This window comes from Schistocerca nitens, chromosome 4 (assembly GCF_023898315.1).
Source record: "Schistocerca nitens isolate TAMUIC-IGC-003100 chromosome 4, iqSchNite1.1, whole genome shotgun sequence".
NCBI classification, from domain to species: domain Eukaryota; kingdom Metazoa; phylum Arthropoda; class Insecta; order Orthoptera; family Acrididae; genus Schistocerca; species Schistocerca nitens.
The window spans coordinates 431,926,492-431,938,794 of NC_064617.1; the positions used below are offsets into that span (position 1 = coordinate 431,926,492).

The window sequence follows — 12,303 nt, forward strand, 5'->3', positions numbered from 1 at the left end:
TCAACACTCGCCGTTCAGGGCACCATATCGAGTTAGTCTTGGAGCTACTCACATGTCTGGGAACCTTTTCCGTCGTTAACAATCTACAGTAGACCACTGTGTCCGGAAATCTAGGAACACGATATCTCCCTGGCGTTCACCGTTCATTGTTCGCAGGATATTATGTTAGAAAAGGGTAAGCTGAGTTTTGCAAGAGCGATTCAACCCAAACCCGTGCTGATTTCTAATCAGTAGCTTTTCTGTCTCAAGGAAGCGACAAAAAGTACTCGGGAAAATATACCTTATTTCTCTCTGCGCAGAAAGCTGGTTACTTCCACACCACGTATAGCAAGTTATTACGCAGCCGTTGATCACATAACATTCACGGGCTGTTAGTCACCAAACGTCGTTAAAAGCCGTCAAGAAATTTATGTAAGCAATGGAAAAATGCTTCTACAGGAGCACAGAAAATTCGAAAATGCTCCTGTCCAAAACATTCTGACTGAAAAGTGGAGTACCAGCTGCCTCACTCAACCCTTCCTCAGAACTTTCAAACATTTTTACAAAAGTTTGGGCATACGAAGATATTCGCTCTCTTTTTAACATGTAGCTGACCTCTTAACACCTACAAGCTCCCATAACTGTAACTCGCTCACATCCACTAGTCCACTGCTGTGAGTGGATTATACCCACCCATATCCACTGCCGATTCTCACTCACTCATTCAGCCCATCTCATTGTCATTACCTCTTTGTGCATCCCTGTCATTGTCTTCTGTCTCACAGCACAGTCCCTTTCGTTCTGTCCTGCTACTAATGTCTCCTCTCACTGTCAGGCCTCCGTCATGCTCTGTCTTACTGCTAATATCTCTTTCATTCTTCCCCACCACTGCTGCCTCTTCTTACTGTCACTTTCTCTTTTCCTCGTCGTCATTTCTCTCCTACTGGGACTAAAACTGTTTTGTCACTGTTAACTATGTACCACTTCCACAGCGTTCTTCTCTTTCTCTCACACTGCCGTTGTGTCTTCAGCTCTTTCCACAACACAACTACTGTCTGCCATTTTCCAATATTTATATCTTTTCTGTCTCTTTCCCACTGCCACTGTCTTCTTCTCTCTCTGCATAAAGAAGCGCGAGTATGTTAGTATGCCAAACAGTGTGGGAAAATTTTTAAAGATTCTGAAAACCACTTTCGTCAGAGTCTGTAAAACTGGAGCATAATGGCCTTTTTTGTGCTCCGGTAAGAGCATTTCTCAGCCTGTTCATTTCTTTTCCCTGCTGCAGCAGGGCATGTCACTCATATGAAAAGAACTTTATGGGTTAATAAAACTATGTTTGATATTTTACTTATGTAAAACTTAAATACTTCAAAACTAATTTTACACCTCATTCTGAATTTTGTGACCGCAAAAATTTTACATGTGCTTCAGTACTACAACATGGATTTCCCAGAACCCTTCTGAGGAAAACGAAGGGACTTTACACAATATTTATCTGTGCTACGTCACTTTATAAACTACATTTGCGTCTTACACCGGGTTTTGCGTGCGTATTTTACGTGTACAAGTAGGGTAACTGTAAATTCTGTGTCTGGGAAAGCGATAACAATATCAAACAAATTTTAAAAGTTGCTTGAGATCGGGCTCTTACCAATATATCGCCAAAATTTCAGCCATTTGCTGTGCATAGCCGTCTTGGAATCTGCGGCTCGGTTTTGGTACCCAAAAACCATATTTTTGGGATGTCTCTCGATAACTGATACGGATTTTTGAAAACAGAAAGATGGAACTTATAAATAAATCCCTAGAGAATGTACCGTTAAATTTTGATCAATGTGCTGCTGCTAGTTATTTAGATATCCGCTGCTGACGACGAAGAAATGGCGAAAAATGCTTTTTTCGGGTTTTGCATGGAACCGCCCATGAATTAAACGATGCCTTTATAAACCCCTTAAGGTGCCCGTAAGACCACATGTAATGCAAAAAAAGAGGGGCTACCCAAAACATTTTACCCCACCTTTGTATCACAAATAGAACCAGAGATATGAGCCCGGTAAAATCCTGTTTTTATGCGCGACGTTTTGGAACATGTTGACAGCGCATGTTGTCACATGCATACCGATAAAATTTGTAATTTCACATGTCAAGTAATAATTAAAAGAAAGTATTTACTCAAACAACCTTCTGAGCCGTTTAGGGGCCAAGAGTGACGACACTGTAATAAAGATTCTCCATTTCTACAAATTTTTCATATACATAACATATTTTTCCTGGGCTACTTAGGAAGAGAAGGTGCAGACTCACCTCTCGGTGATCTTCTTGCCACAGCCAGCACACTCCTGAGGCGGGCTGCTGCTCTTCTGCGGCTCCGCCTTCACGTCCATCGTCATCATGAAACCTGCAACAAACAATGAGGCCCTCATAAGGTACGGAACAAGTGTCAGTTACCTGTCACCGACGAAAGCGTCAGTATAAAATTAAAAAAAAAAAAGGGAAGTTACAAATTAATATGGCCCGCCCGGCTGGCCGCGCGGTCTAACGCGCTGCTTCCCGAGTGGGAAGGCGTGCCGGTCCCCGGCACGAATCCGCCCTGCGGATTAGTGCCGAGATCCGGTGTGCCGGACAGCCTGTGGATAGTTTTTAAGGCGGTATTCCATCTGCATTGGCAAATTCAGGCTGGTTCCCCTTATTTGGCCTCAGTTACACTGTGTCAGCGATTGCTCCACAAACACCATTTCCACGTACACGTACACCATAATTACTCTAGCATGCAAACATTTGGGGTTACACTCGTCTGGTATGAGACGTTCCCGGTGGTATCCACTGGGGGCCGAACCGCCCAGTAACCCTGGGTTAGGTGTGGGGCAGCAGTGGTGTGGGTGGACTGCTGTTGTGGGGTTGCGAACCACTGAGGGCTACTGAGGGATGAAGCAACTCCGTCGTTTCTAGGTCCCTGGCTTAATACATACACACACACATACATACATACATACAGATTAATATGTAGTCATAGAAAAGGTTTCGGAGACGGAGCATTAACCCAGGAAAAGAGAGCTGCAGGAAGCTTGCGGCGTCCTATTCAAAGGAACCCTACATTTTCTCTGCTCGTCTATGAATACTTGGACACGAATTTGAATCCGACTACTCTCGAAGAAGAAGACATTCCAGTACCTGAATAAGTCTTCAGCTTATTTGGTAGCTATCAGAAAGTAGATAAAAGAGTACTTGCCGCTTATGCACAATCAATACATATTATAAAAATCGATGTTACATGTTCCACATCTCCTCCTAAACCAATGGACCGATTTCAGCCAAACTTGGTACACATACTCCTTACTGTCAGCCAACAATCGCTGTGGGCGTAAGAACCACTTTCCTTATTTGAGGAGATGTTAAGTCATAAACACCAAAATGTGTGAAAAACAGTCACATCATGTATGTCGTTTAAATTCATTACTTCTTTGCTACTAATTCTGTCCGCAACATATTTCGCAGACATTATGCACATATGCCGCTGAGTCTACCCGCACAAATATAACATTGTACGGCACATAGTTCAAGAGACATGTCATAAACAATGAGATGCTTAAAAAAAGTCGCATCATGCTTGGAAGCTTTAATACATTTATTCTTTACTGCTAAGACTAAGCAGCTACCAGAGAGTTATTTTCAAGTGACAGCAAACAGGCGTTACAGCACATGCTCAGCTACGTTTACGTATGAATCCTGTTCCAAAATTAAATACTGATTTTACCAGTTTTCGTGTTACAATTTGATAATTAAAAAATGCCATGCTTAGATACACAATGCTTCAAAAATCTATTAAAAGGACGTCGCAATTTTGTGTATTTTGAATGCGGCATTGCTACATAAATGTATCAACTTCAATCCATCTGTAAAATCCTACACTTGTAAGAACATCGTTGTCATAAAACACCTCCGCAAAGCACTTACAACAAGTACACTATTGTAGTGGAGCGGGAATGTTTTGCTTGTATTATACACTCCTGGAAATTGAAATAAGAACACCGTGAATTCATTGTCCCAGGAAGGGGAAACTTTGACACATTCCTGGGGTCAGATACATCACATGATCACACTGACAGAACCACAGGCACATAGACACAGGCAGCAGAGCATGCACAATGTCGGCACTAGTACAGTGTATATCCACCTTTCGCAGCAATGCAGGCTGCTATTCTCCCATGGAGACGATCGTAGAGATGCTGGATGTAGTCCTGTGGAACGGCTTGCCATGCCATTTCCACCTGGCGCCTCAGTTGGACCAGCGTTCGTGCTGGACGTGCAGACCGCGTGAGACGACGCTTCATCCAGTCCCAAACATGCTCAATGGGGGACAGATCCGGAGATCTTGCTGGCCACGGTAGTTGACTTACACCTTCTAGAGCACGTTGGGTGGCACGGGATACATGCGGACGTGCATTGTGCTGTTGGAACCGCAAGTTCCCTTGCCGGTCTAGGAATGGTAGAACGATGGGTTCGATGACGGTTTGGATGTACCGTGGACTATTCAGTGTCCCCTCGACGATCACCAGTGGTGTACGGCCAGTGTAGGAGATCGCTCCCCACACCATGATGCCGGGTGTTGGCCCTGTGTGCCTCGGTCGTATGCAGTCCTGATTGTGGCGCTCACCTGCACGGCGCCAAACACGCATACGACCATCATTGGCACCAAGGCAGAAGCGACTCTCATCGCTGAAGACGACACGTCTCCATTCGTCCCTCCATTCACGCCTGTCGCGACACCACTGGAGGCGGGCTGCACGATGTTGGGGCGTGAGCGGAAGACGGCCTAACGGTGTGCGGGACCGTAGCCCAGCTTCATGGAGACGGTTGCGAATGGTCCTCGCCGATACCCCAGGAGCAACAGTGTCCCTAATTTATTGGGAAGTGGCGGTGCGGTCCCCTACGGCACTGCGTAGGATCCTACGGTCTTGGCGTGCATCCGTGCGTCGCTGCGGTCCGGTCCCAGGTCGACGGGCACGTGCACCTTCCGCCGACCACCGGCCACAACATCGATGTACTGTGGAGACCTCACGCCCCACGTGTTGAGCAATTCGGCGGTACGTCCACCCGGCCTCCCGCATGCCCACTATACGCCCTCGCTCAAAGTCCGTCAACTGCACATACGGTTCACGTCCACGCTGTCGCGGCATGCTACCAGTGTTAAAGACTGCGATGGAGCTCCGTATGCCACGGCAAACTGGCTGACACTGACGGCGGCGGTGCACAAATGCTGCGCAGCTAGCGCCATTCGACGGCCAACACCGCGGTTCCTGGTGTGTCCGCTGTGCCGTGCGTATGATCATTGCTTGTACAGCCCTCTCGCAGTGTCCGGAGCAATTATGGTGGGTCTGACACACCGGTGTCAATGTGTTCTTTTTTTCATTTCCAGGAGTGTATTTATGTTGACCAATTTTATATTTGAATTCCAAGAGGAAAGGGCTATTTTTATAACGACAAACTTTCTTTTGTATGAACGGAAACCACGTGTGGTACGTGTACCTCAGCTCTCATGGTAATGTACATGTGCGTCAGTGAAAAAGACCAATAAAAAGGTGTTAGCATGTGGACGTAATGTGCTGTTCCAGTCTCTTCTGTACCGAAGGTCCATCACCGTTCCCTTTGGATCCCTACGTAATTCGGTGCTCTCCGATACACACGATCGAACAGCGGAGGAGTGGGACTCAAGCGTCAACTTTAGGTTACAATATCTCCGGATGTAATTAACATTTTACAATGCAACAAACGGCACTGATTACGTTCAAATGGTTCAAATGGCTCTGAGCACTATGGGACTCAACTGCTGTGGTCATTAGTCCCCTAGAACTTAGAACTACTTAAACCTAACTAACCTAAGGACATCACACCCATCCATGCCCGAGGCAGGATTCGAACCTGCGACCGTAGCAGTCACACGGTTCCGGACTGTGCGCCTAGAACCGCGAGACCACCGCGGCCGGCACTGATTACGTATTTGTTTATATGTTCAGATGTGCTAACAAAACTGACGGGGTTCCATTTCAAAAAACCTAGGTTTGTGTTAAAAAACATACTTCCGTGCATTTTTTTATGGTTTGTATTAACCAATTACACTAGCCCCTCTCCTCACGTTCGGTCTGTGGAATCGATTCGTCAGTATTTGATGTGGTTTACGAAATATATCCAGCGGTAATGTTAGGTGACTCACTCTGTATATCACAGCTAGGTGGAAAGCCTCAAAGCAAAAGTATATAGAACAAACATATGCAAGGTGCAATACAAACGGCTGAAGGCCACAATTAAATTTCAAAATTTTAAAATATATCACAATAATCTTTTAAGGCAGAAGGCCGCAATGTTTTTGCTTAAGGAGAAATTTTGAGAATAAGGCTTTAAGCGGCTGAAGGCCACAGTTGATTTTCCAAAAATTTAAAAATACCTTAACCTTTGAATTTTCGATGGACGAACGCACACTAAATGAAACAGCAACGCAACGACAATAACTAACTTTAAGAATAAGGTTCTAAGTGGCTCAAAGCCAACGATTGATTTACATAAACTGATTTACACAAAACACCAAACAAATTCTTTCTTTTGAAACATTGGCTACAATAGATTACCGAAAGACCATTAAACACCCATGAAAAGGACTGTACAGACAACGGCACTCAGACGTCTCCAGGGGGGTGGAGGGTGGGCCTGCCATCGAAACATTAACGTTCACTCAGGGGAGACAGGTAGTGGGCCCAACTACACTTGATCCGTCGCTAACCCAACCAAGGGGCAGCCACGGACCGACCGACAAAACGACTTGCTCAACCGCGCGGTTATCAGCGTCCGTTCAAATTCCCAACCTTTGCTCAGTACAATCTCGCCCCCTTTCATGAATGATGATGAAGACAACACAAGCACCCAGTCATCTCGAGGCAGGTGAAAATCCCTAACCCCGCCGGGAATCGAACCTGGGACCCGTGCTCGGGAAGCGAGAACGCAACCGCGAGACCACGAGCTGAGGACAGGTTATTAAAAGTTAGCAGTACCAAGTGTCTCACTAACTCTTTAGTTCGTCTTCAAAGATAATCCTTCACTCTGAAGTTTAGTTAGGTGCTAATGTTGATGATGGTGGGTGTGGGTTACTAGATAATATACGACTGCTGTTAGTGATAATGGTCTCAGAAAGGTTGAGAACCACTGCTGTAGAGACTATTGTGTTAGCAGATCTAGCATCGAAAGCAGTACATCCTGCCGTGATACCAGAATAAGATCACACACATGCGGAGCAACGCAGACGCTTTTAGTTCAAATTTAAGCCAGGAGTATCATAAGCCGAGAATTAAAACCTGTGCACACGCACTACAATATTAGTTGGAAGTCAAAAAATACTTGCTCATGATCCGCAGGTGAAAGACGCAAGGCTAGACACGTGTTGTTCTGATGTGGACCGCCGCTCAGGGACAGACACACTAACAGACTGTCACTCCGCTGGCCGTGCGGTTAAAGGCGCTGCAGTCTGGAACCGCAAGACCGCTACGGTCGCAGGTTCGAATCCTGCCTCGGGCATGGATGTTTGTGATGTCCTTAGGTTAGTTATGTTTAACTAGTTCTAAGTTCTAGGGGACTAATGACCTCAGCAGTTGAGTCCCATAGTGCTCAGAGCCATTTGAACCATTTAGTCACTCCGCCAGCCACCCTGGGTACGTGCCTCACTGGCCCCGAGGATGGTGGTGGCGGGATGCACCTGCACGTTTCTGTGGCGTGAGGTTAAGGTTTCAGCTCAGCAAAAGTGTTTGTGGTAGCCATTGTAAACGGTACCGTTGACGGCGCGGTCGCTTGTGTTCCCAACAGCGGGAGGTACGCTTGGAAGCCGCAGCGGGCGAGCTGTCGCGTCCCACGCGAGGAGGCGGGCAACCAGTTGCCGACCCCTCCCCACCCTCCCCACTCACCCTGGGGAGTCTCCCAGTGGGGTGCGGTCCACGGACCACCCTTTGTGCGAGTGCTCCGGGAGCGGAATGTCTGCAAGCGCACTCACTCGCTTCCAGGAAGTCAGCCCGCTGCGAGGACCTTCTGCGGACGGCTCGAGAACAGAGTGCCTCCGTCGACACACTTAACGGTCACTCTATCGGGCGTTTACAGTTTACGGGCCTCGCGACGGGTCCTCGCGTACTGTTAGCGGTCCGTTCTTTTGAAGGTAATGCGTGTGTGGTCCACAATCCCATCCCAGCAGAGACGCATTCGGCAGGCCGCTCTCGCAGCCGCTTCCTTCCCTCTGAAAGGCGCTTGCGGTCCCCGTTACTCGCTTCCCCACTCGCGTAACGGCACTTTGAAAGCGGTGGCTACTGCAGAGGTTCCACAGCGCAACATTCGCATACCTTTTCATTCCGCTTCGTATACTTCATCTAAGGAAGAACACCACTAGGCCGCTTTTTCACTCTCAGCATGCATAGATCGAAATCTCCAAACACACTCAGCTCTGAAGAGATCCGGCAATCTTACTGACCGAGGTAGGGTTTGGACGCACGAAGACAACATTAAAAACTCTCGCCGTGAGTAGGCGGGCATTTTCTTGCTGAAATGTAAGCCCAGGATGGCTTGTCATGAAGGTCAACAAATGGGGCACAGAGTATCGTCAACGTATCTCTGTGCTGCAACAGTGTCACGGATGACAACCGAAAGGGTCCTGCTATGAAAAGAAATAGCAATCAGACCTTGACTCCTGGTTGTCAGGCCGTGCGGCATGCGACAGTCAGTTTGGTATCCCAGCTGCGGCGTATCCAGGCACCTCTTCGTCCGGGAATGTCAGTGCAATAGAATTGTCCGCAGTGATGAATCCCGCTTCTAAAGTAGTCCCAGTGACCATCGAGGATTTGTATGGAGACGCCTGGACAGTGGTGGAATACCAGCCTGACTGTCGTCCACCGTACGGTCCGACAACCAGGAGTGATGGTCTGGGCTGCCATTTCTTTTCATAGCAGGACCCCTGTGTTTGACATGCGCCGCACCATTACGACACAGCGATACGTCGACGATATTCTACGACCCGTTTTGTTGCCCTTCATGGCAAAATATCCTGGGTGTTCATCTCAGAGAGATAATGCCCCCCCCCTCCCCACATTACCTTGACGAGCAAGGTCACCGGATGCTTCCCCAGCTCCATCGAGCTCATAATTCTGACGCCCGGACGCGTCAGTTGCACAGAATTTCGCACGATATCCCTCCGGAGGACATCAGCTCAATCAACAAGTGCCAAGCTGAATAACTGCTTGCATAAGGGTCAGAGATGGACCAAGGCGTTATTGGCTTGCTCAGTTTGTGGAACTCTTTCTCTTGAATAAATCATCCAATTTTTCTGAAATTGAAATCACTTGTTTGTATGTGCATACGTGTCACATCTACTTATTTCCGAAACAGTCAGATAATTCCTTTATGTTGCGTGTTTTTTTTTGTCTTAGAATATTTATTCGAAGTTTAAACTTGCTCTGATGGGAGGGGAGGTGGGAGATCAGAGAAACGAGGGGCTGGGGCCAGGGGTTAGGGGCCGCCGGGGTCGGGGGCCGGGAGAGACCAAAACCGGGTTGGAAAAAGCTTCTAATGCCTCTCCCAAAGACTCACTTTGTAGAAGGTGCCAAATAAAATCTCTAAGAGCAGAAAGGGCAAAGCAGTACCGATAATACTTATCTCGTCACCAAACATAAGTATTTTGGAAGCTGAAGAAAAAACCAAGAAAGATAAAGAAAAAAAGAAAAACTCAAAACTGAAACTTTGTATGGAGAAGAAACTAAAGTGTCAAGGTGCTATGAAGGTGAAGTAGCAGAAAACGACAGTTCGGAAGACTAGACCAGCTCAGAGAAGAATGGATGAAACAATGTTCTTAGACTTCTTCGGCGAAGAAGACCCAGACCGAACATACATATTTTGTAATGGGCTATATTCACTCTCTTTATCAAAGGGAACATGAATCCACTGTCCATCTTGTCCTGACCGCGCTCATGAACAATGTTCCAGTGTTCAGAAAGAAAACAACAATGCGATTGTGGTTCAAATGGCTCTGAGCACTATGGGACTTAACATCTGTGGTCATCAGTCCCCTAGAACTTGGAACTACTTAAACCTAACTAACCTAAGGACATCAAACACGTCCATGCCCGAGGAAGGATTCGAACCTCTGACCGTAGCGGTGACGCGGTTCCAGACTGAAACGCCTAGAACCGCACGGCCACACCGGCCGACATTTCGATTGTGATTTCTGTTCTTAAAAAGTATGTTTTCGGTTTTTTCGTTAGATCTAGTTATTGAGAACCTTTCCTATATTAGTTAAAAAGTAGGAATTTTTTAAGTAGTTCATTAAAAATCAGTTCTGATACTCAAAAAACGTTTATCGTATCTCTCGGTAGTAGAATGAAGGATTTCTTGATATTATCAAATAATTTTTGCTGCAGAATAAACCTTTTATCTTGTTTCCTAGCTTCTGGCATTCATTTAAATTGATACCCTTTTAAAGCTGCAATAGTTTGTTTTAAACTGAAACAGGCCCATCATCATCTTGTTGCGTATATAAGCGGTCTGAATAATTTTAATTTGCAAATTTATTGATCACGAAAAACCAAATTTCGTTGAATTTACTCAAGGCGTTCGTTAAGTTATGCCCTTGTTTCTTCACTTTTCACCCACACTCTTAACCACTGGGGTGCTACGGGTGTCCTCCTGTGGCTAATTTCTTCCAGTTAGCAGATCATAAATGCCCCAAGTTTCATAGAAATTGCTTCATGTTTTGCAATGGTATACTGATATGTCCATATGCACCCCCTGCCCTTCCTCATCCAAAGGAGTGAAACGTCATCGGGGCTGTCAGCAGTGATCCTGGCGACCCCAACAACTATGTATTCGACGCTACAATTTGTCTTTACCGACTATTTTTTCATGTCATCAGCCCCACCGCCGCTATTAGAAGACACTGTGGTAATTTTTGTACTTTTATATAATGAGTCGAGCTTATACGTAACATTTGGTTAAAATTGTCACAGACACTGATCTATGCCTCTTTGTCACCCCCTTTCCAGACTCACGCCATTACAGTGCTTTCCAGATAGTGACACTTGGTACATAACACGTACGTACGTAACAGGGGCAGTCAAATGGAAACGAGATAGGTGGGAAAAAAGTAAATTGTTTCTTATTTCAAAAGTAATCGCCGTAACAATTAATATATTTATTCCACTGTGAGCCTTCATGAAAAAAAAATGTTTGTAGTTACCTACGGATTCATGATTGTAACCAGGCGTGCACCCCTTAGTCCGAAGTAAACTGACGGCCACGAATGTCTTTCTACGGGGCTCCAAAAAGGGAAACGACATAGGAAGTGATTGGGACTGTATGAAGGATATTTAAGAGCTCCTCAGCGACACCTCTGTAGCGTAGATAAAACAAACCGCAAACAGAATGCCCGCCCAGTGTTGTCAAGGTTGTTTCGAATACACTACAAAAGTTTCACTGGGTATCCCTTAAACATCTCTTTACGTATCCCGATGTCTCACTATGCGATTTTCTCATATTTGGAGCCCTCAAGAAAGATATTCATGGCCGTCGATTTGCGTCTGACGAAGAGTTGCACGCCTGGGCTTGCTTTTTCCATCGGTCTCGTTTACGTTAGACAGGTCCTTACACATTATTATAGTGATTTTGTATAAATATATAGACTCAACCACTTTAGGCCATTCGGTACGCTGGTGCACTGACGGTAGGCTTGCGTCTGAATTCTCGTAATCCACGTTCTATAGATTAAGAATGTACTTTAAAATGGATTAAAAACAGTACTGGCTGCAATAAAATGTTTATTTACAATGATTTCCTGTTTTATCCTGAATGTGACCATCTTCAGATCGTTTATAACATGATGGTAAGTGGTGGCGGTGAAAGGAGCAGGTGTTAAGAGTCCACGAACGTCGACTGCTAAACGTTTATGAAGTCTTAACACCTGCTCAGTTCAACGCCACCACCTACCATTATGGTATAAACAGTATGAAGACGATCACAGTTTGACCGAAACCGATAACAATTGTAAATAAATGTTTTGCTGCGATGTAGACTGTTGTTAATCCATTTTCAAAGAAACAGGGTTCACGACGCGTAAACATCTGAATACAGAGTGAACATTAATTAAATATAGTGTCAAAAACCCATCTTTTGTGGCACAATTTGTTGTCGCGACGTGTCGGCAAAGGGGTGCCACTTACATTGGTGCGTTGCCTCATAAACATTAACGTCGTCACGGAGGCTGTAGTTTTGACTATGAGCTAGGAGCACTCCTGACGTCTGTGAGTTAAA

General features: G+C 45.8%; 1 protein-coding gene across 2 annotated transcripts in view; it reads right to left on the reverse strand.

Annotated features, from left to right (window-relative positions):
* Positions 1-12,303, reverse strand: part of LOC126252978 (LIM domain only protein 3-like) — a 371,497-nt gene that overhangs the window by 103,250 nt on the left and 255,944 nt on the right. For both annotated transcript variants that reach the window (XM_049954003.1, XM_049954004.1), the window contains exon 2: positions 2,284-2,377. In XM_049954003.1, the coding sequence (XP_049809960.1) occupies positions 2,284-2,372 (89 nt within the window). In that variant the 5' untranslated portion in view covers positions 2,373-2,377. The remainder of the gene's footprint in view (positions 1-2,283; positions 2,378-12,303) is intronic.